We start from the raw sequence: 23,607 nt of genomic DNA on the forward strand, positions 1-23,607 counted from the left end.
GAAAGCGGACGCTGCCTCCAAACGTTCCTTGGCGGGGCTACCGTTTGCGGGTTCCCGCCTTTTCGGGGTCCGCTTAGACGAACTTATTTCAGAGGCCACGGGTGGTAAAAGCACCCATCTTCCTCAACCCCAAGCCAGGGGCGCCCCCCGCGGACGCCCTGGTGCGTCTCGTTTTCGGTCCTCCCGCAGGGCCTCTGGGGCTCCCACCACAGCTGCCGCTTCGGCTCCTCCCCAGGACAAGCGTAGGAAGCCGTTTTTTCGGGCGCAGCCCTCCTGGCGCAAGCCGCAGGCTGCCCGCACACCCGCAGCAAAACAGTCCTCTGCCTGAAGGCGCGCCCCCACCCACCCGGGTGGGGGGCCGGCTCCTCCTTTTCAAGGACGTCTGGATGGCTCACGTCTCGGACGCCTGGGCCCTCGAAATTGTGTCCTCCGGATACAAAATCGAATTTGCATCCTTCCCTCCGGATCGGTTCTTTCGCTCCCGCCCCACGCGAGACCCGAAAGACGCGGCTGCGTTCTCCGCGGCCGTTCAAGCCTTACTGGACAGGGGGGTGATTACCCCCGTTCCTCTAGAGGAAAGATTCCAAGGGTTCTACTCGAACCTCTTTGTAGTTCCCAAGAAGGGAGGTTCGGTGCGGCCCATTTTGGACCTCAAAAAGCTCAACCGTTTTCTCCTCCTTCGATGGTTTCGGATGGAGTCCCTCCGCTCCGCGGTGGCTTCCCTGGAGCAGGGAGAGTTCATGTCTTCCATCGATATACAGGATGCCTACCTCCATGTTCCGGTAGCCCAGTGTCACCATCGCTTCCTTCGATTCGCCGTGGGGGACCTCCACTTCCAATTTGTCGCCCTTCCCTTTGGACTGGCAACAGCCCCCCGGGTGTTCACCAAGGTCCTGGCCCCGGTTTTAGCCTTACTCCGTTCCAGGGGTGTTTTTCTGCTACCGTACTTGGACGATATCCTCATCAAGGCTCCGTCCCTTTCTCAAGCGGTTGCCAGCGTGGATCTCACTCTAGAGACTCTGGCGAGGTTCGGTTGGGTCATCAACTTCCCCAAGTCCTCCCTTCCCCCCTCCAGACAACTCGTCTTCCTGGGGATGCTTTTAGACACGGGAGCGGCGGAGGTACGTCTTCCCTCGGAAAAACGTCTGATCCTCCGTGGGGCGGTTCGGGGTCTCCTTCTCCACCGTCGACCGTCCTTCCGCTTCTGCATGCGGGTACTGGGGCAGATGGTTGCCTGTTTCGAGGCGATCCCATTTGCGCAGTTTCACTCCCGCCCTCTCCAACGGGCGATCCTCTCCTCCTGGGACAAATCGCCGCAGTCTCTGGATCATCCCTTCCATCTTTCGCCTCCGGTGCGGTCATCTCTCCGCTGGTGGTTACAGTCCCCTCTTCTGGGCAGGTCCTTTCTGCCACTCAACTGGTTGGTGGTTACAACCGATGCCAGTCTCTCGGGCTGGGGAGGCGTGTTTCCTCCCCGATCCGTCCAGGGCATTTGGTCTCCATCGGAGTCCAAACTCTCGATCAATGTCCTGGAACTGAGAGCGGCCCTTCTGTCTCTACGACACTGGACTCATCTGCTGAAGGGTCATCCAGTTCGTGTACAATCAGACAACGCCACGGCCGTGGCGTACATAAACCACCAGGGGGGCACTCGCAGCGCTGCAGCGATGCGGGAGGTCACCAGCATTCTCCGTTGGGCGGAAGCCCACGTCCCGGCCCTATCTGCAATTTTTATTCCAGGGGTGGACAATTGGGCGGCGGACTTCCTCAGTCGCACCACCGTCGACCCCGGCGAGTGGTCTCTTCACCCGGAGGTATTCGAGGCCATTTGCCTTCGTTGGGGCATTCCGGACGTGGACCTCATGGCCTCAAAATTCAATCACAAGGTCCCCGCCTATCTGTCCAGAGCCAGGGATCCGGGAGCTTGCGGAGCCGACGCCCTCGTTCTTCCTTGGCGAGGCTTCGCGCGCCCATACATATTCCCTCCCATCCCTCTCCTATCCAAGGTCCTTCGGAAGATCGCGGCGGAAGGCGTCTCGGTGATTCTGGTCGCTCCGGACTGGCCCCGCCGGTCTTGGTATGCCGACCTCATGCTGCTCCTGGCAGACGCGCCCTGGCCACTGCCCGCCAGGGAAGATCTTCTCTCTCAGGGACCGATCTTCCACCCGCGTTTAGGGTCCCTACGTTTGACGGCGTGGTTGTTGAGACCACCATCCTGACACGTAGGGGTTTTTCTGCGGACGTCGTCCGCACCATGATCCGCGCACGTAAGCCGTCCTCTTCTAGGATCTATTATAGGACCTGGAGGACTTTTTTGGGGTTCTGTGCCGATCTGGGGATTCCTCCGCTCCGCTTTTCTCTCCCCACCGTTTTGTCCTTCCTGCAGAGCGGACTGGCCCAAGGTCTAGGCCTTAGTTCTTTGAAGGGTCAGGTATCTGCGCTGTCCATTTTGTTTCAGCGCCCTCTGGCCCCCCTTGGTCCTGTCAAGACCTTCCTTCAGGGCGTGGCTCACGCGGTTCCCCCGTATCGCCCTCCGGTACCGCCCTGGGACCTGAACCTGGTTCTCTCAGCGCTCCAGGCTTCTCCTTTCGAGCCTCTGCGGACGGTTTCCTGGCGACTTCTGTCCTGCAAGGTTATTTTCCTTGTAGCCATCACCTCTCTTCGGAGGGTGTCCGAATTGGCTGCACTCTCCTGTCTGGAACCTTTCCTAGTGTTCCACCAGGACAAGGTGGTTCTTCGTCCGGTCCCTTCCTTCCTTCCTAAGGTGGTCTCCGCCTTTCATCTGAACGAGGACATCGTTCTCCCCTCTTTGTGTCCTTCCCCTTCCCATCCGCGGGAGAGGAAGCTTCATCGCCTGGACGTTGTCAGGGCGCTCAAGATTTACCTGGAAGTAACCAGCTCTTTCAGGCATACTGACTCGCTCTTTGTGGTCCCGGAAGGGTCGCGCAAAGGGATGGCGGCATCCAAAGTTGCTATCACTCGTTTTGTCAAGATGGCTGTTACTGAGGCTTATCTCGCCAAGGGCAGGGTTCCTCCCCTTGGTGTTACCGCTCACTCCACTAGAGCGGTCGGGGCTTCCTGGGCTCAGAGAAATCGGGCTTCTTCGGAGCAGATTTGCAAGGCGGCCACTTGGTCCTCCTTGCACACCTTCACCAAGTTTTACAGGGTGCATACTCATGCGTCGGCTGACGCTGCTTTAGGCCGTCTGGTGTTGCAGGCGGCAGTTGATTGATGCCTCTGGTGTTGGTTGAGTTTGTTCTGGTCCCTCCCTTCTGGGACTGCTCTGGAACGTCCCATGGTTTCCTGTGTCCCCCAAGGAATATGGGCGAGAAAAGGAGACTTTTGTATTACTTACCAGTAAAGTCTCTTTCTCGCTCTTCCTTGGGGGACACAGCACCCGCCCTTCATTGGGTTACAGTTGTGGTTCCGGCTTGGTTGCCCCCGTTGGGGCCCGACAGTTCTTTTTCCGGATTGGTGGTTATTTTTCACTACTTGGACACGCAACTGGCAGTCTCTTCTCCAGGCTGAAGGGTATAGCTGATGGAGGAGGGGCTTACAGCTTTCGCTTAGTGTCACGCCTCCTAGGGAGCAGAGCTATACCCATGGTTTCCTGTGTCCCCCAAGGAAGAGCGAGAAAGAGACTTTACTGGTAAGTAATACAAAAGTCTCCTTTTTCCCCCGGCATTTTTACTGTTGGGGGCCACTATGGGGGATATTATTACTGCTGGGGGTCACTCTGGGGAACATTAGTTGCCTTACATATCATTACAGTGGTCGGAACCCTGTTTTACTCTGATGCAGGGCCTCACATCTCCTGATTTTCTTCCCACAGCCATAGCATGAAAAATAAAATGCTGTCCACCAGCAGCTGCCACTAGGGGGAGCTCACTAAGTACAGATTCATTCAACTCCCATTGGACTCAATTAGTTTGCAGTGATATCTTAAACAATCCCTGGTGGCAATTTCATCATTTAAGTGTGTCTATGAAAGCAGGGGAGTGGGGCTGATACAGAAAAAATAGAGCTCGAAACCCCATCAGCATAGACTGGGAATTTATTTGGCATAGAGGTTTTGAGCTGAGCTTGAAATGCTCAAAATTGGAGGTACACCTTAAAGGGCATCTATCACATTTATCAGTATTAATCCATGTGACATGTGGTCCCATTCCTTTAGGTGGCCTCAATCTGTAGACATTGGATGTTTTATAATATGTAAATAAGGGTACTTTCACACTAGCGGCAGGACGGATCCGACAGGCTGTTCACCCTATCAGATCCGCCGTGCCGCTGCTCCGTTCTCATTGACTATAATGGGGACGGAGCTCCAGCGCAGCACGTCAGTGCGCGATGAGAGGCTGCCGGACTAAAAAGTCGGACATGCAGTACTTTTAGTCTGGTGGCCTCTCACCGTGCACTGCCGTGCTGGAGCTCCGCCCCCGTCCCCATTATAGTCAATGGGGACAGAGCGGCGGCAAGGCGAAATAGCGGCAGGACGGATCCGTCAGGGTGAACAGCTTGTCAGATCCGTCCTGCCACTAGTGTGAAAGTAGCCTAAGCACCTGGGTGCAACGAGAGTGGTGCTGGCAGAGGTATGGGGAGTCAATTACTTGGACCGTTGGTTTCAGTAAATAAGTCTCTCTTTACTGAAGTGCAGATGGGAGTAGTAGTACATATGGCAGTAAAAGGCACAGTTCCAAGCATATCACCGTGCAATCCTTCCCTAATAGGAGTGTATGGACAGCAACAGTGATGAAAGTTGTAGTAGTGCCCCCCCCCCCCCCCTTCCCCACACACACACTCTTTTGCAGTCTTCCCAAATAACCTTAGGCATGCAATGCTGTTCTCACTAACCTTTTTCTGAAGTACCCGGGCTGAGGGGTGCAGATTTTAGATTTGGGTGGCCATTCCTTATCAGAGTGTGAGGGGTGCGTTGGCAGAATACTCTTCCGCAGCAGTAAAGTCTCTGCCATAAACGGGCGAATACCTTGCTGACTGTATTTTTCACAGCCTTGTAACTTCTAGACCGTCTAAGATGTCAGTTCTCTCTACTTCAGGGGTACTCTGGTAGTAGTATTGATCCATTGACAGCTGTATTCTCAGAGACAGAAGCTCTCTGGACTTGGGCCTAGCTTGTGGGAACAAACTCACACATGTTGTTCCTGTAGCTCTGAGAAGATCAGACAGCGCCTCTCTTCTCTGTGGTTTGTTTCTAGTATTGCAGTTCATCGTTAGTTTAACCGTATAAAACTCATCATATCCTAGGAACTTGAATTGTACAAAGAAGAACTGCTGGATAAGCCTGCCTTGCTGGCTGTCAATAAGATGGATCTGCCTGGTGCTGAAGACAAATTCCAGGAGTTGGTGAAGCAGCTTGAGAATCCAGAGGGTAAGAAACCTCACAGTACGTGTCTGCTGACACTTTCCAGCAGCCAGTAGGTCACTTTAAATGTCCATAAACCTCCTAGAACAGTGATGGCTAACCTTGGCACTCCAGCTGTGGTGAAACTACGACTCCCAGCATGCTCCATTCATTTCTATACAGTTCCGAGAGCAGCCAAGCAAGGGGGGCCTCTTGGGAGTTGTAGTTTTACCACAACTAGAGTGCCAAGGTTAGCCATCACTGTCCTAGAATGAAGACACATTTTCTATGTCACTGCAGGGGGTGAGGTGTCCCCAACTGTGTGTCACCCTCAGATGTAGGTAGCTATCTTGGTGAAGAGGTAGGAGACGGAGAAGGGGCACCCAGATAATTGAGTAGGGCACTTGCTCCTCCACAAATGCAGAATGTGTATACTATGCTTTTTGTTTTGTTCCTATCAGATCATTTACATACGTTGCCAGAGCAAATGGTCCCAGAACAACAGATGAACTTCAAGCACATTGTCCCAATCTCTGTGGCTACAAACCAGGGAATTCAAGACCTCATCGGTTGCATCCGCAGATCATTAGATGAACAGGCCGAACTGGACATCCAAGAAACCGCCAGAGAGAAGCTGCAGAGTCTTCACATCTTACCTTCTCACAACGTCCCATATAAACAGATGCTTCCTCCCCCAGAACACACCTTGGATTGAATCATCCCCCAGATGGACAATATTGTACAGTGTTTGTAATTTCAATAAAATATTTTGTACAGAAACACAAAAAAATGTCTAAGCTTTGTGTCTGTGCAGCAAGACCTCTGTAAACAGATTCTAAAATGAAGACCTGCAGTTTGAGACTGCAATGCACTCTGGAGGACCATCCATTTTATGGGGTGGTCTAGATTAGCGAAAAGGATGTCCTCCCCACCCAACCCAGCTGAGAGAGCAACACTCCTATCCACTGGCTGCCTGATATTGCCGCTCATTCCTAGTCAAGTGAATGTGGCTTAGCTGCAATACCAGATTTGGCCTCTAGACAGATGTGGTGCTGTTCTTGGAGAAATAAAATGCAGATTTTTTTGTTATCCTGAATGACCTTTCTTAAAGGAGCAATGTTTTTGTATTTAGGAAATAACCCCAATAGTGGGGGAAAAAGTAAACAACCTCGTCGTGTAAATGTCTGGTTGTCATATTCGTTCGGTGCAATTTATTATTTACAGAAGATACTCCACAGTTGTCAGGGCTGCACTGTGTAGAGGTAATTTTTGGTTCTGTGGAAAATGTAAAAAGATCACCTAGAGGTCGTGGGTTTTCCATATCGGCAGGGCCGGCTCCTCTGTGCTCATTACAGTCTACAGGGGACAATATGCAGAAAAGTCAATATTTATTTTGGTAAAATCTAGTACTTCACCAGTTACAGAATATTTGCAAGTTTTTGAAATTGACCACTATAAGGCATACACAAACACTTGCACGCTAAAAAGCTACGACACAGTTGAAACTAAGTAAAGCAGTAAAAAAAAAAGAAAGAAAGTTACATTCCACTTTGTCTGCCTTATAAAGAGTTAATGTAGAACTTCTTTAGCAATGCAGAAACCATTCCCAAACGTACAAAACGAAGCTCAGTCTCATTTAATAACATGGTGCGAGGAGTCCCGGTCCTGTGTAAATCACATCAGTCACGGTTCCAGTATGGTGGAAGGAATTGACGAGATTAGAGGCAGCGTCGCTGTAGTCCACAGGCCGTGTCTGGTACTGCAGCTGATTCCTAGTCACTGGGGTGAGGCTGAACTACAATACCAGACTACAGATTTCATGTTGGCCTAACATGATCCCTGCTTTCTTCCAAAATATCATCACACCTGTCCACAGGTTGTGTGTGGTATTACAGCTCCGCTTCATTCACGTCAATGGAGCTAAGAAGCAATACCAGACACAACCTATTGACAAGAGTGGGGCTGTTTTTGGAAGAAAGCAGGATTTTTGATTATTTTTTGGTCCCAGACACCCCTTTAAGCCAATATAAAATCTGTAATTTCTTGTCAGTCTGGTATTGTTTTATATATATATATACAGTATTGTTTTATGACTTGTATTTGGTATACCTTGTATATGTACTGTAACAAGGGACTATGACTAAAAAAGCTTGTAAAAAAAATAAAATGTTCTGATTTATAATTAGGAACTACAATAAAAATAATATTACAGGTCACTGTATCCTAAGGGGGTTATGTCACAAAAACCATTCAGAATAGGTGAACAGTGCATAATCGCTGGGAGCCACGCTGACCACCATAACGCAGCAAGGAGGAGTTTGAGTGAAGCGGTGGTCAGCGGGTCAACAATATACGTTCACCGGCCATTTGTGCACTGCAGTCCGGAAGGTAGGTGCAGAACGGAGACACAGAAACCCACGGAAGCACTACGGAGTGTTTCTGTGGGTTTTCTGTCTGTGCATGCACTACTTTTTGGCGGTGCGGACCATGAGATACAGATAGTCGGTGCCCATGCATTGCGGTCCGCAGCACATGCACATGGCCGTTGTTGGCCTGTGCCTGAGGCCTAAGGTTACATTCACACATTGGAAAAAAAAAACACTTTTAATGGCCATTTTTTACAGATGCCTTTCTAAAAAAAATAAATAAAAGCCATTAAAAAATGCCCCTTTAAATTGTATTTAGGCTGTCGGTCTGTGAAAATGGACATAAGGACATTTACAACCTTCAAAAAAAAAAAAACGGCTACATCTGTTCTGAAAAAGTTATTTCACTGCTGTTAAAACATCTGATGCACTCATCGGTCAGACCCATAGACATTGTACATTTGTGACCACTGCTCCATTCAAACTTCTTACGCAAAAAAAAAAAGTTCAACCTACTCCTGTGCAGGAGGCCGCATATGATCAAACCATGTCCGCCTGCAGCAGTCAATGGCTGCACGGTTTTGGTGTAAATTTGTGCGATCATTGGCTGCTGCACGTGGAGGTGGCTTAACCGCATGCAGCCAGACGCACTGTGGAATGGTACCCTAAGGGCCCCCAGACCCCCGTTCTTCTGATGGGTAGGGCCCCCCCCTCGATTATATATTTATAATCTATCCTAATGTTTTGCATGGTGTAGCCCCTTTAAATGTTCCCCTATAATCTACGATTACCTACACTAATACTTGTCACCTTTTGATAGCCGGGAGAAAGATGAGTTGTATCCTGTTGCAATTAAGGCGTCTTGCACGACTATATTTATGGTCCCGGTCGCATGAGGACCCATTTATTTATACGGGGCTGCAAAAATTGCATACAGCACGTGGATATCATCCATGTGTTGTCTGCATCTGTGCAGCCGTCTTGCAAATTATAGAGCTTGTCCTCTTGTCTGTTTTGCAGAAAAGAATTGCCATTTCTATAACAGGGACCGATGAAAGTGCAGGATGCACAGGGCCAGTATCCGTATTTTGCACACTGCAAAATACATGGGTTCATGTGCACGTAGCCTAAGGGTCCATTCACACGTCCGCAAATGGGTCCGCAATATCAGAAACTGGTGCAGACCCATTCATTCTCAATGGGGCAGGGATGGATGCGGAGATCACACTATGTGCTCTCCTCATCCGCATTTCCGGAGCGCGGCCCGATCTTCCGGTCTGCAGCTCCGGAAAAAATAGAACATGTCCTATTCTTGTCCGCAATTGAAGACAAGAACAGGCATTTCTATGGGGGTGCCGGCCGGGTGTATTGCGGATCTGCAATACACCACGGACGTGTGAATGGACACTAAAGGGAATCCTACACTACTGAAAGTCTCCAACCTCTGGTTCTCCAGATGTTGTACAGCTCAAAGGATGAACCAACTTTGCAAATTGTCTAGAATTTAAATGTCCTACGATTTTGCATCTCCAGCTCCTATGCAGATCTCTGTGTCTCCATTGTAACGGACTACACCCCCTGTGTAGTTTGAATCCTACTTTCTCTACAACCTGCTATCCTTAAAGGGGTTATCCGATTCCTGAAATGCCCCCCCCCCCATATGCCTGGGCCCCTCACTCACAATGTACTTGCCTCGCTCTCCGACACCCGCGTCACATCTGAAGGCCGCTGCTGCATCTCCCATTCACGCGGATGAAAACATCTGGCGTTGGGGCGGCAACCAATGGCAGGTGGTGACTGAGACTAGCCTCCCTAACGACACCCACAATACTAGGGAGGCTCGTCCCTGTCACTTCCTGCCATTTGCTACCTCCCCTCCTGACGCCGAATGTTTTCATCCACGTGAAAGGGAGATGCAGCGGGGAGCAAGGTATGTACATTGTGTGAGGGGCCCGGGTATATTGAGGGCATTTCAGGGGTCGGATAACCCCTTTGATAATTTAGTAATGTACAGATGAAAGCGTGTGTGACTTCAGGATCCGACTACAGTGGGTTTGTCTGTTGTTGGAGACTTGGGACTTTTTAATCAAGGCTTTCACTATGGCTTGTAGTCAGGGATGCACCTAGCCTTTCTGCCGCCTGAGGCAAAAATGTAAACTGTGCCACCCCCATGCCAATTTTGTAACCTAACCCCTTTGCCACAATGAAAGCGCTCATTGCCCATGGCCCTTCTGCTGCCCCCCTCTTGCCGCCTGAGGCGATCGCCTCACCTGGCCTCATTGGTGGTGCACCCCTGCTTGTAGTAGGATTGCCCCATGAATTGATTTTCGAAAGTGGATATGTAGGCTGATCTAAGGCAAGCTTTATATGAGAGTTTCCGCCTGCCCCAGTTTCCGGGCACCTCTTCTTTATAGTCTAGGACCCCTCTAATCTTTGCCCGTACTGTGACGTCCACACTATTTCTGAAGCACCATATTATTAAATAAGCTGTATCTATGATGAGCTTCTGCAAGTTTCCATCGATGCATCAGAAAGGCACAGCACTGGTTATAGTAGGGATATCCACGTCATGGCCTTCCGGAGGGTCTTGTTACCTGGAGGGCCAGAACCGGACACTCAGTTTATGTATGTGATGATTTTTACAGTAAATTAATCCGAGAGTCCACAACGTGTTCTGCTTTATAAAACGGAGTGACGTGTATGATATCGTCAGTTACTGGAGGTATCTTGTCATGCCAAAGAACAACCATCATAGAAGGTCATACATTCCCATCATAACCTGCTAAAAACATCCTGCAGAATTAGACATATAATCTCTGAATTTAGGATTTCCTCCCAAAATATATATGGCACAAATGTTCGTGTTTTCGATGCCATTGCTCTCGCTTACATACGAAATCTCTATTTTATCTACATCGTCCTTCTGTGTCTACAGGCAGGCAATCAGCGGCTCTCCATCTGCTGTGGTCATTGATTATATCACGGGCCTGGACTTTCTGAAGACCACAGGTCCCACCGCAGTTGGAGATGCACTAGTTGCCACGTCCTGTCTACAATATCAGTGCTCTATTTGTTGCATTGTGTTACTGTCCTCGTGTAAAACTAACAGTGTGCTCACGTCTCAGTGAAGCGTTTCTCAAAATAATGCACTATACCTAATATATATTTTTTTTTTTACAATTTAAAATGTACATATGTACAAAATGTGTGACTATAAATGTAATTTAGGCAAAATTTTGGCTTAAAAAAAAAAAAAAAAAAAAAAAGCTTGATTATCCTCTATGGTTCCATGCTTACAGAACAATGTATCTATAGCAAGTGGCAAGTTTTATATGTGCATGCATTGAACAGAAGTGACCACTAGGGGCGTCGTGCATGGAAACTAACAATGGTTTTCGTAGACTCTGGTGGTGAACAATGGATGGTTAATGCGCTAATCAATTTAGACCTCTGTTCTGCAAATACGAGAATTTATACCTGGCATCAAAAAATGATATCAATCATGCATAAACCACCTCCACCCCCATTGACGTAATTAAGATTCAGTCTTTCTTCAATCCTCGGGAATGGGAAAGTATAATTGGTAGCGAGAGCCTCTTCATAAAGGCAAAAGTCTCTGTAAACAAGAATGGTCCTTCAGTATTGGTTGATGAATGGAGTGCAGGTACTGTGTTAACCCTTTACAATCCACTACGAAGAAACTTTCTTCATCTAGATGGACGTTTCCCACAGCTGTAAAAAAAAAAGATCAAAAGTCAAAAGTCACCGACGGCTATGACTAATAGAGGAGCTATGGCGATCAGACTCCTCCACCCCACCAGTCATGGCAGTACATCACATCTACCCATTTAACGATACAGCCTAGACCAGGGGTAGGCAACCTCCGGCACTCCAGTTGGTGTGAAACTACAACTCCCAACATGCATACGTGCTCTTCTCTTCTCAGAACTCTTATAGAAATGAATGGAGCATGCTGGGAATTGTAGTTGCACAACAGCTGGAGTGCCAAAGGTTGCTGACCCCGGCCTAGACAAACATTAAAAGGTGGGTTTACACCGCGCAATTCACGGCCCAATTACTGGGAACCAACGTGAGTATGAACGCTCCTTCCCGATAATCGGCCTGTGTAAATGTGCCGCCGATCACCTGATAAACCAGAAAAACGCTAGTTAACCAGGTGAAATTATGTTTCGTGCAGGACATTACATAGTCGTTTCTGAGCAGCAGATTGTGCTTTGTGAACAGCGATCTGTTCTTCCAAAATAATGAGCCTGTATGGGGACAAGTGACGGCAGTGGCGATTCTTCATCCCCATACAGTGAAGGCAATTGATGCATGGAAATGCAGCTCTTCAACTCCACTGACGAGCAGACAAGTATGTGGAAGGAACAGTCCCGATAACTGCCTGCTACATCTGGCAGTGTAAATCCAGCATGACTTCTTCAGGATGGTAGGTAGCCTTCAGGCATTACTGCACAGAAAGGATGCTAATAGCTATCCTCCATAGAGTGTGTGTAAAGTGTACTTGAAGGGGACCTGTCACCTCTCCTGTCATGCTTGTTTTAGTAAATAGACGTGTTCTTTTTTAAAGGCTATGTACATCTTCAAGTGCATTTTTTTTTATGATTGCACTTTACTCATTTTGGGCTTTATTAAAAATATTGAGCTGTTTTGCCACAAAAAGTAAACTGTCTAGCTGTGTAAATCCTACTTTCATTTTCATTTTGGTCATCTAATAAACCTTATCTCTAAATTACTAAAAGGTCAAACACTTATTTAAGCAACATCCTTATCAGTACGATAAGAACTGAATTATACTAAGTGTTTATAAGGTCAGAGATAAGGAGCCGTCAGCTCCCTGTCTGACAGAGAGGAGAGAAAATTCAGAGCCTGCTACTAGAGAATCTCAAGGCTGTATAGAGACAAGGGTTCAACATTTTAAATAAAGACTAAATGAAATAAAGATTTTTAGCGCAAAACGAGTGGAATGCAATAATAAAATAAATTGCCACCTAAGGTGTACATAGCCTTTAAAGCAATCCATAGCTTCTCCAGGACTGTAATACTGATGGCCTGTTCTTAGGTTGGGTGAGGATCTGACTTCTGGCAGCACCGACAATAAGCTGAATGAAGGGGCTGAGGTGCTTCAAGAGAATGGAGCTGAGCTAGAATAATACGTGGCCGGAGTATATTGTAGTTGCCTACCCGTGCGCTCTGTCTGCTTGGCTTCTTCTCCTCATCGGGAAGCGGGGGCAACGGGTACGGGTATTTTCGGCTAGAAGCAATGGATCCTGTAGATGAGGATGGAGACTTGGCAGGTGACAGTGTTCTGTTAGAGGAAGCACAGAATAAGCAGTGACGTTACAGGAGAACGTTACGGGGCGACATTTATAAGGATTCCACCCTTCAGATGACTTCTATTTCCTCCATGCTACTTTTGTTCTATTCATTTTCTGGCCCCATTTTCTTGTTTTTAGCTTCTTTTCCATTGGATTTAATACTTAATTCGTACACCGAGCAGTATAATGGAGTCATCTGAACGTGAAAAATCCCATAATCTCTCAGAAATGTACAGGAAATGATGATGTCGTTAGATTTTATGACAAATCTAAAAAGTACTGTAAGCCTCTGATTGGCTGTTAATGGTTACGATATCTTTTTTTCCTGTGCACCATTCCTCCTGCGTATGATGTTTTTCTGGTGGTATCATGGATGGGGCAGGGGCAGATGTTAGACCATGCAGAACAGTAATATGAGGACCTTCTGCAATGTCGCTTCCGACCTCAGAGTCAAGATAAAATGCAGGGAAAAATATCTGATAGTCAGTGATATCTGCTGGTGAGAATACAGAGGCTGGCCGTTCTTGTACAGCATGAGCGGTAGGAATGACATCAGAATCAAAGGAGTCTGTAAGCAGAGATCGTCTGTATCCTAGGTAAGCTTGACCACTCACTCTGCTTTATGCCAATTGTCTGCAATCGTCAGTGTGAAAGCTGCTTATCTTGGCTCAGGCAATACAATAGGCCTATGATTTGATTATTAAAGGGCATCTGTCAGTAGATTTGTACCTATGGAACCGGCTGACCTGTTACGCGTGTGCTTGTCAGCTGAAGGCATCTGTGTTGGTCCCGGGTTCATATGTGTCCGCATTGCTGAGAAAAATTATGTTTTAATATATGCAAATGAGCCTCTAGGAGCAACAGGGGCGTTGCCGTTAGACCTAGAGGCTCTGCTCTCTCTGCAACTGCCGCATCCTCTGCACTTTAAATTGTCAGGACCAGGTGTGATGACGTTTACACTGCCTGTCCCTGTCAATCAAAGTGCAGAGGGCGCAGCAGTTGCACAGAGAGCAGAGCGTCTTGGTGTAACGGCAACACCCCCGTTGATCCTAGAGGCTCATTTGCATACATTAAAACATAATTTTTCTCAGCAATGCGGGCACATATGAACATGGGACCAACACAGTTGTCTTCAGCTGCCAAGTGCACATGTAACAGGTCAGCCAGTGTCATAGGTACAAAACTGCTGACAGATGCCCTATTAAACAGGATGTCTTCTGGTAAAAGTGTTAACCACCTGAAATGTTGGTAATTATGTTGTCGTTCTCTGGATTCTAGTTTATTTGTCAACCAGATGCCTGTGAACATGACTATGTCTATGGTAAAAAGTGTGGTACTGGTGAAGAAAACCACTCTAGGCCAGAAGTGAGGAAACTGATTCCACAGTGCCCATGTCACCCGCCTTTTGCTACAAATACGGCAAGTGTACATCACAATATTTCAGTCCCCATTTCTGGACATGTTAAGCTCCACTCTGATCTTCACCCGCAAAACATAAAAATCGTCACCCACTTTCAGGTCCATTCCTATGAAAAAATGCGAAGGGAAGTATGGCTATAAGTTTCAAATAGTCGGTTTTAAGGGGTCATCCGTACGAAAAATATTTTTCAAACCAGAACCTGGATCTGAATACTACTGTAATTGCATGTAGTTAAACACTTAGTATTGCCGCAGAGTTATTGAATAAAATGTATATGTATAGCGCCACCTGCTGTTTGTTCTTTTCCTTATTTCTCCGCCCACCTCATTGAGGTGGTCGCACGTGCTCAAATTAAAATTTTCAACTGTCACCAGCCATACCTTCCGGTAGAAGCTGTGGCAGTTACAAGGAGAGAGCTTCACGAGAAAGGACACACCGGCTGAGGAAGGGCACTCCACCTGAGCTACTAGCCTGAAACCTAGCAGAACAATTGGAGCAATAAATGTGGAGATCTCTGGATCCATGTGAGGTACAGGGCTGGTCCTAGCTTTGTTAGAAAGAGATTGTCATCTACTATATGATGTCTGATTTTCATTTAATTACATTAATCATGGGATAACCCCTTTAATATATAATCTAGCACAGGGCAGGGCACAGCAGTACAACAGCATGGTCATGAAGGAAGCAGCAATGGATGTGGAGGAAATGCGGGTAACTACTAGTGGCTGTTATCTCTATTATGAGGGCACTGGGGCAAATCAAGATCCATGAAAAAAATGCAGTAGTGTCCTCCACATCTGCCGGTCCCTCATGTGCCATCATCATTGACCACCTGGTTTTATCTGCAAGAACATTACAAAAATTGCTAAACAAAAAGCCGCCTCCTTCAGCTTGTAACACGTCTCACATGGTCTAAAGATGTGGACAATAACCAAGAGGTCTCCATCATGATAGCATCAGTTGAGTAAAAAATATGTTGTTCTGGTGAACGTTTTTAAAAAAATTCTTCTTCGTTTCTTGGAACTATGATCGTCATTTCAGAATAACCTTCATTTATTTGAGAAGACCACCCCTAGTCTAGACCAGACTGGATTTTCAATTCACTTTAATCACCTCTATAGACTGGCCTTCTTCACCATCCCTAGAACAGAAGTTCTCAAAATGATTTTTTGAGCCACCTTCGAGGGCATGATTTACATACCTACTCCCAACCCGGCGACAAATGCCACTGAAGAGCCATGACCTGTCCATAGGCATAATGTAAAGTGATACCTCCCCAAAAGACCACCCTGTATCTAGGCCAGATTTTCTGTGAAGGCCATTTTTCAATGCATTGGGGGGGGTAGAGGTAGTAGTTCTAAAGGGGCCCTAATGCCTGAGGAGCCCAAAGATAACACCAGTGTTATAAATGGCACATGATAGGTGGGAGGAGGGGTTGTAGCAGATTTTGCATTGGGGCCCAGGAGATTGAAGCTACACCATTGTGATTGATCTTTAGGTCTTGATGCAGGCTCGTTTTGGGCTGTGTTACATTTCTTTGCCTCTTTTACACCCAAAGAACAAAACATAAATGTAAAAGTGTGAGGTCAGCCTTAGTGATCCGCATCAATGAACAAACCGCATCAATTTAATATATATATATATATATATATATATATATATATATATAAAAAATATACTTTCTGATGTATTACATGTTTCAATTTATCATCATTTGCAGGTTCTCTGCCTGCTTTCAGTGAATGGAAACATTCCTGTGTACAATCCAATCGTGTTGGCTCATACAGGTGCACAACTTAAGCTAGGTTCATACCTGCATTGCAGATTGCAGCAAAAATGCAGGAAAATATACTCCTATTATGTCCAGCCGAACGACCGCACTATAGCCGACATTGCAGTGGCGAGCAGATGTAATTATAGCTCTGCCGTCCCCATTCCCTTCAATGGGACCATCCTTCCTATTCACTTGAGCAGTACGGAGCTGTCCCATTAAAGTCAATGGGACTGTGGAGCTGTAATTACACTGATAGCTGCTGCAATGTCGACGGCGAGCAGTTAAAAGGGTTGTCCTGGCTTTTTCTATCGATGACCTATCCGGGAAGACAGAAGGGAGACGGCACGTCTCCTCATACAGCTGATGGGCGGGGGTGCCATGTGTCGGACCCCCGCCAATCTGATACTAATGACCTATCCTGAGGAGAGGCCATCAATATTAAAAGCCCAGACAACCTCTTTAACAAAGAAGAGAACACAGCGTGCATACAAACAGCTGTTCTGCGGGTGGGGGCTTCAGTCGGGCCCCTGTCAATTCTGAAGATAGGTCATCAATGTACCAAAAGTAGACAACCCCTTTAAAGAATGTCTCTTTAAAAAAAATATACAATTCAGAGGGGTTGTCTGAGATTTTTTTTAGAAAGTGGTAAAGAACAAGGTACTGTATCAAAAAATAAAGAAAAAACACACACTCACCTTTCCAATGTCCTACCGACCTTCCCTGCTGGGCCAGTGCGGTCACATGCCACTCATCATTAACGTAACTGCTGCAGCCAATCCCAGGCCTCAATGGTCACATGCCATTAATACTGCTGTGGTCAGTGATTGGCTGCAGCAGTCACTGAATGATAAGTAGCGGGCCCAGTGAGGATTGGAAAGATGGTGTGGGAGCAGTGGGACACAGAAATGGTAATTTTCTTAATTTCACACAGCTCCCTGCTCTCTGCCACTAAAAACAACCCTTTAACCTCCAGAAGTGGAGCAGAATATTCTCCAGGTCCTACATAAATTGAGCAGCATTAACCTGGGCAATGTACAGTCTATGAAAAGGATCCCAACTACAGACGGTCTGTAGTCTTCTACTGGGTGAAAAGGAAGCTAAAAGATTTCGCCTGGGGTTACACCATACTTTATAGCGTACCAAGGGAAATCAGGGGTATTATTCTCACCTTTTAGCAGCCAGCAGTCCCCCTCTTCCTGCCTGCAGGCTCTTTGTAAATGTTCAGAAACCTCCTCAGTCACCCAAAAATCCATCTAGTGTAAAGCAATATATAGGAGATAGGGAGATGCAGCTTTCAATAAAGCACCATGATAGGTGCACCACTTTGCTGCACCCCAGGGGAGGGATCGGATTGGCCCAGAGCACACAGAATGGTCTGAAATCACACCAGGAAGAGCCTGTCCACTCAGCAAGCAAGGAGAGAGGACATTTAGAGGATTTGCTACGAGAGAGAAGGGAAAAGAACCCATATATGCAGGTTACACACAACATTTCTGCCTGCAATAAAGGGATTTTGATTGTTTTTGTAGTGGCAGGAACACTCTAAGGGCGGGTTCGCATTTGCGTTATGGAATTTCGTTATAACAGAGTTATAATGGAATATAAACTGAATTTTAGGACGCAATGCAAAACGGAAGCCTTTAAGAGGCTAGTCGACAGGACTATTTTTTCAGTCATGTAAAACGGAACCAAACGGAACTGTTATGTGCAGGGGCGGACTGGGAACTAAAAGTGGCCCTGGAAAAAATACTAAACGTGGCCCTGTTTTGTCGAGTCCAAATACCACAGTGCATCATAAAATACTGTCAGCAGCACAAAATACATCCCCAAATATTTCCACTGGCCGGCCATGAGGAGGGCCCAGGTGGCCCCCAGGGCATTGGCCCACCGGGAAATTTCCCTGTACGTTCTATGGCCAATTCGCCCCTGGTTATATGTCCCTGTAGACATGTATTAGGACAGAGCAAACTGGAATGCCTCTTAAAGTCTTCCGCTTTGCATTCTGACCTAAAATTCCGTTATATTCCATTATAACTCTCATGGAATCTATAACGGAATTCCATAACGCAAATGCGAACCCGCTGTAAGCTATCACTTCAATGTATTTTGTTTTATAAAAATCTGATTAATAATGCCGGTCGAGAAAAGTGAAATGGCAATGACTTTCCCAATGCAGCTTTGCACTTTGCAGCTTTGAAAAGGACCTATTTTAGTACACATCTGTATACACCATGTAATAGAAGTTTTAGAGTATCTTTGCATTGTCCCATTTCTCTGCTATTCCTCCTGGAAATGTATGAATAAGTTGGCAACTGTGCATTAGGCTTTGTTCACATCACCGTTCAGCCTTTCCGTTCTCCTGCTCCGTTGAGGAAAGGACGGAGAAGGCACATAACTGAGCCAAACGGTGTCCTTATGACCCCATAGACTATAATGGGGTCCGTTATGTTTCCGCTCAGAAGATGATTTTGAAGCGGAGACAAAAGTCCTGCGCGCACAACTTTTGTCTCCGCTCCAAAATCATCTTCTGAGCGGAAACATAACAGACCCCATTATAGTCTATGGGGTCCTCAGGCTTCGTTCGGCTCAGTTATGTGCCTTCTAAGTCCTAAACGGAGCAGGAGAACGGAAAGGCTGAACGGTGATGTGAACGAAGCCTTACAAGGGTGTCCATAGGGTATGTCCCTACATAGTCTGACACTATCAGTACTGATTGGACAGTGTCAGAATTTGTACAGACACACTCCATTGACAGAGAGAATGGTAACACCCAGTTGTCAATTTAATTATACCTTACCAGGAGGAATAGCAGAGGGTCTGTAGATTTCTAAGAAAAAGTGTTCCAGAATAGTTATTCTTAATGGGGAACACGTGCATTTCTTAAGACACACATGTCAGGAGGGCCGACAGATTCTCTTTACTGTGGTACTATACACACGTGGCAAAGGCATATTAGGGTAGGTTCACATCACTGTTTCGTTTTCCGTTCTTCTGATCCGTCAGAAGAACAGAAAACATAAAAACAATAAAAAAAATATCCTTTATTTTGAGCATCTGTTATGCTCATTTGGCAGCCCTTTCAGCCGTTTGCATCTGAGATCCGTTATTTTGGACGGTAGAAAAAGTCCTCCTCGAAGAACTTTATCTTCCGTCTAAAATAATGGATCTAAGAAGGAAATGGTTAAAACAGATGCAAAATGAGCATAACGGAAAATGCTCGAAATAAAGGATCCACTTTTTTTTTTCTGTTCTTATGATGGATCAGAAGAACGGAAAACGAAACAGTGACGTGAACCTGGTCTTACCACTCTATCATCCTGTCCCCCCTCATGGATTTATCAAACAAGTAGATATTGTCTTTCACAGATTCCAAGATGGCCATAACCTTTGAAGAAAAGTCTGCCAGGTCACAGACAGGCAGTTTAGACAACTGGTTGTTCAACCAACACCCCAAGAACATCCTGAGGCTGACCTATGGTACTAATAGACTGCATATAATATGAGCATTTGAGAACAAGGGAGAATTTCCAATTACTTCTACAACCACATAGAGCAGTGGTCTCCAACCTTTGAAGCTTCCTGGGAGATGTAGTTTCACACCAGGGGAAGAAGATGTTCAGGTTGGAAACAACCAATGCGTAAAGATTTACAGATGTCCTACTCAGTACCATATCTCATGCCATGCTTCTGAACCAGTGAAGTAGACATTGCAGCGAGCTGGATGATGGTTTCTCCAAGAAGAACATGCTATTAATGTGTGATGTCTACGGCATCATGGATAATAATCGACTTCTGAGCGCTATTAATGGTGACGGGGTGGCATGCACTACACCCTTTATCAATAGCTTCAGGGACACAACATATATAAGAGCACTATATCTATAAAACAAAGCCAAAACCACAAAAAAAAAAAGCAAGAAAAACGTATGGGGGGAATTTCTCATATCAAGGAGGAGCGGAGGATTTGCCGAAAGCAGCCAATCAGGACGCTGCTTTGTAATTACAAAGTCAGAGCTGGAATCTGATCATTAGTCTTGGGCAACTCCTCCAAGTTTTCCTCCTGACTGTGTTTGATAAATTCCACCCATGGTTCCATAGCCAAATGAATTGTCATCTACTGAAAGAAAAATACATCCCCAAACGAGAAGAAAATCTATGTGTGACGTGGACGTATGGTTTACATTATTTATTTTTGGTTACTGGCTATGTGTAGTGGTGGTTATTTCTGCCTTGTCTGATGTACCACTGACCACTTGACTTGCCAGTCACATATGAGGAGCATTGTGCTGGCTAATCCCAAAGTAGGCTGGCACCAGGGATATACCGTAAATGGTTGTCCACCATGTACTTATTGCATGTCCAAAAGTACATTAAAGGTGATGTCCATCCAAAAACTTAGTCATATTACACCCATCCCCAGAGGTACTGGATAATATATAGAGGACGGGGGTTTCTGAAATCGCCTATTAGGCTTCCTCTCAGGATATGTTTCTATGTCCTGTTGGTCATGCTACAATTATAAGACCATTTTAGGAAATGCTTGCATTTTTCCCATCTGATTTAACGTCCCTATGACAACCTCAGTTCCTAACAATTGATCATTGTAATAGGAATTCTGTGTAGACCTAGACCTCCTACCACATCAATATCCACAGCCCAGCTGCTGCTATTAAAGGAGTGTTCCCATCTGGGAAATTGATGACATATTGCTAGCAGGGGACGATTGGGAACTTAAAGTGGCCCTGGAAAAAACCTAAAAGTGGCCCCATGTTGTAGTTGGGTCCAAATTGAAAGAAGACAGGACAAAACAAGTAGGCAGGGACAACAGAAGTAGGCGGTGCCTGCAATACCATAGTGCAGCACAGAATACCACCCCGGCAGAACCAAATACCACTGGGCAGCACAAAATACTGCCGCCCCAACCACATTATTCAACTGTATCACAGTTGAGTTCAGGAGGGCACCTGTGGCAGTTGAGCATCAGATCATTATGTACCTGGTCTTGCGGCCATCAAGAGGGCTTGTGTGGCCCCCTGGCCATCGGCCCACTGGGAAATTTCCCTGTAGGGTCTATGGCCAATCCGCCCCTGATTGCTAAGATATGTTACCAATGCAATATAGTTCTGCGACTCACTCCTATTCCCAAAACAGGACCCCTCAAACTGAATAGTAGCATGCAGTGCATGCGTCGCCTCCCTCCATTCACTGCTATGTGCGTTCTGAAAATAGTGCTGGCTCGGCTATTTCTGGCAGCCCCGTAGCGGTGAATGGAGAGCTGGCAACGCTTGCGAGGTGCACTCGCTACTCCCCGATATTGGACTTCCAAGCATGCTGGCTCAGCTATTTTTTTTAACTCCCATAGTGATGTATGGAGAGCACACAGAGCATGCGCTGTGTGCTCTCTATCACTTCACAGGCCTGTTCTCTAGATAGGAGCAGGTCCCAGAGGTACCATATCCTATCATTATGCTAGCATAGTTTCAGATGGGCCAAACCAAACCCATTAAAGTGAAACGTCAGGGACATTGATGTGGACGGAAATTCGGATTCTATCAGTTGGAAACAAAAATGGAAATTAACATTCTAATCTAAAAAAGGGGTTCTCAATTATGGACAATCTATTTATGTCACAAAGCCTGGGACCAATAACCTGCTCATAGAGGGTCCCAATGCTGGGACCCCAGTTATCAGATTTAGTCTAATGACCCTGCAGCAACAACGCAGGAAAAAAGAAGTATTGCAATGTCGGGTCCTCCAAAGGTAGAGATGCTCCTCGTAGCTGCACTCAATGAGGAACTCTTCCCCACTGACTTAAACTCCACTAACAGGGTATTTAAAAATTTGTTTTTGTTACACCTGAAAACTACTTTGAAAAATAAATTTGTGGCTTATATTTTTTAGAACTACGTTTTATGGGGGGAAAAAATCTCAACTTGGTATAAAATTGGGCCATTGGTCAGGGGCATCTCTTTGTCCCAGCTTGACTTGAGATTCTTGCTTTACTTATTAGTCGAGTTAAATGGGTTATAGAACATTACAAGAACATGGCTGCTGTATTCCAGGAACAGCGCCACCCTAGGTGGTGTCCGGTACTTCAGCTCAGTTTTATTCATTTGGAAAGGGCTGACTAGCAATACCACACACACAACCTATGGACCAATGTGGTGCAGCCATGTTCTTATAATCCCATACAACCCAATTATTATTCAGTATGTGTTTGGACGGACATATCCTTTAATAAACACCCACTGCTCCCTGATCAACATACCGGTACATTTTTCATTTAAGGGGATTGTTTTCTCCTTTAAGACAATAAGGTATATACACTCACACTACTAGATATATACATACACAAACAAATGCATACATGTGCAGTACAACCGTACATGTATACTGTATGCAGGTATGTATATATGCCAAGCTCCACCATGGCGATATATACCGCAACACCGCTCTGAACGTAATAAAGCGTTCCGTTCCGTAATACCTAATATACGGTCCTTCTCTGTTTTTATTCACATCTTCTACCCATATAGCTACATAATGTTGTCTTTTGTACCAGGGGTTAAAATACCTGCAGAAAGTGATAGGAGGAAAAGGAGAACAGAGAAAGCAGAAAATACAGTCTGAAAATACAACATGAGCACAGAAAGAAGAGTGAGAATGGGAACAAAAGGGAGGAGAGAGGTAAGCAAGCAATGACTATAGGCAGATCAGCGTGCAAGGAGAAATCAGAGATAAGAAGAGTCACTGCCGCCTGGGTAATACAATGCACATAAGCTGTATACGTCCTGTACTACACAGAGTATATAGAATTCGTACAGAATAAATACTAAATTGTAAGAAATAAGATACATACAAGTGAGTACACATTAAAGGGGATACCTCATTCATCATTTTCAGATCAAAAAGTCCGCCAATGCTGATAGTAGTCATTTTAAACTAATTTTCAGAGTTTCTAGCATAAAGTATACTTTTTTGTTGTTTCTTTTTGCTTCTACAGTGGCATGCAAAAGTCTGGGCACCCCTGGTCAAAATTAGTGTTAGTGTAAACAGTTCAGCAAGTTAAAGATGAAATGATCTCCAAAAGATAAGAAGTTAAAGGCTAGATACTCCTTTGGGGCATTTTCTTATAAGTGCATTGTACTGATTGTGAGCTTAAAATATTTTTTTTTAAATTGGTCTTTATAAAAAAAAAAATGAGTTCTTTTCTCTGTACAGAGCTGAGATGCTCTAGTAGCAAGGTCTGAATTTTCTCTCTGCTCCGTCAAACAGGGAGCTGACAGCCTCCTTATCTCTGACCTTATAAATGCTCATCTCAATCCTTATATAACTGATAAGAATGTGAC

The 23,607-nt window shown here is 46.0% G+C and overlaps 2 protein-coding genes across 8 annotated transcripts in view; one reads left to right on the forward strand and one right to left on the reverse strand.

The window, feature by feature from the left end:
* The window catches only part of LOC121002886 (GTP-binding protein 10-like), a 145,511-nt gene extending 139,370 nt beyond the window's left edge, over positions 1-6,141 (forward strand). For both annotated transcript variants that reach the window (XM_040434524.1, XM_040434523.1), the window contains 2 exons: positions 5,263-5,386; positions 5,821-6,141. In XM_040434524.1, the coding sequence (XP_040290458.1) occupies positions 5,263-5,386; positions 5,821-6,074 (378 nt within the window). In that variant the 3' untranslated portion in view covers positions 6,075-6,141. The remainder of the gene's footprint in view (positions 1-5,262; positions 5,387-5,820) is intronic.
* A 3,479-nt stretch (positions 6,142-9,620) lies between these two features.
* Positions 9,621-23,607, reverse strand: part of ADAM22 (ADAM metallopeptidase domain 22) — a 281,199-nt gene continuing 267,212 nt past the window's right edge. For all 6 annotated transcript variants that reach the window (XM_040434533.1, XM_040434530.1, XM_040434531.1 and 3 more), the window contains 2 exons: positions 12,931-13,054; positions 9,621-11,457 (listed from right to left, as the gene is read on the reverse strand). In XM_040434533.1, coding sequence (XP_040290467.1) covers positions 11,437-11,457; positions 12,931-13,054 — 145 coding nt within the window. In that variant the 3' untranslated portion in view covers positions 9,621-11,436. The remainder of the gene's footprint in view (positions 11,458-12,930; positions 13,055-23,607) is intronic.

The sequence above is a fragment of the Bufo bufo genome, chromosome 5, assembly GCF_905171765.1.
Source record: "Bufo bufo chromosome 5, aBufBuf1.1, whole genome shotgun sequence".
NCBI lineage: Eukaryota > Metazoa > Chordata > Amphibia > Anura > Bufonidae > Bufo > Bufo bufo.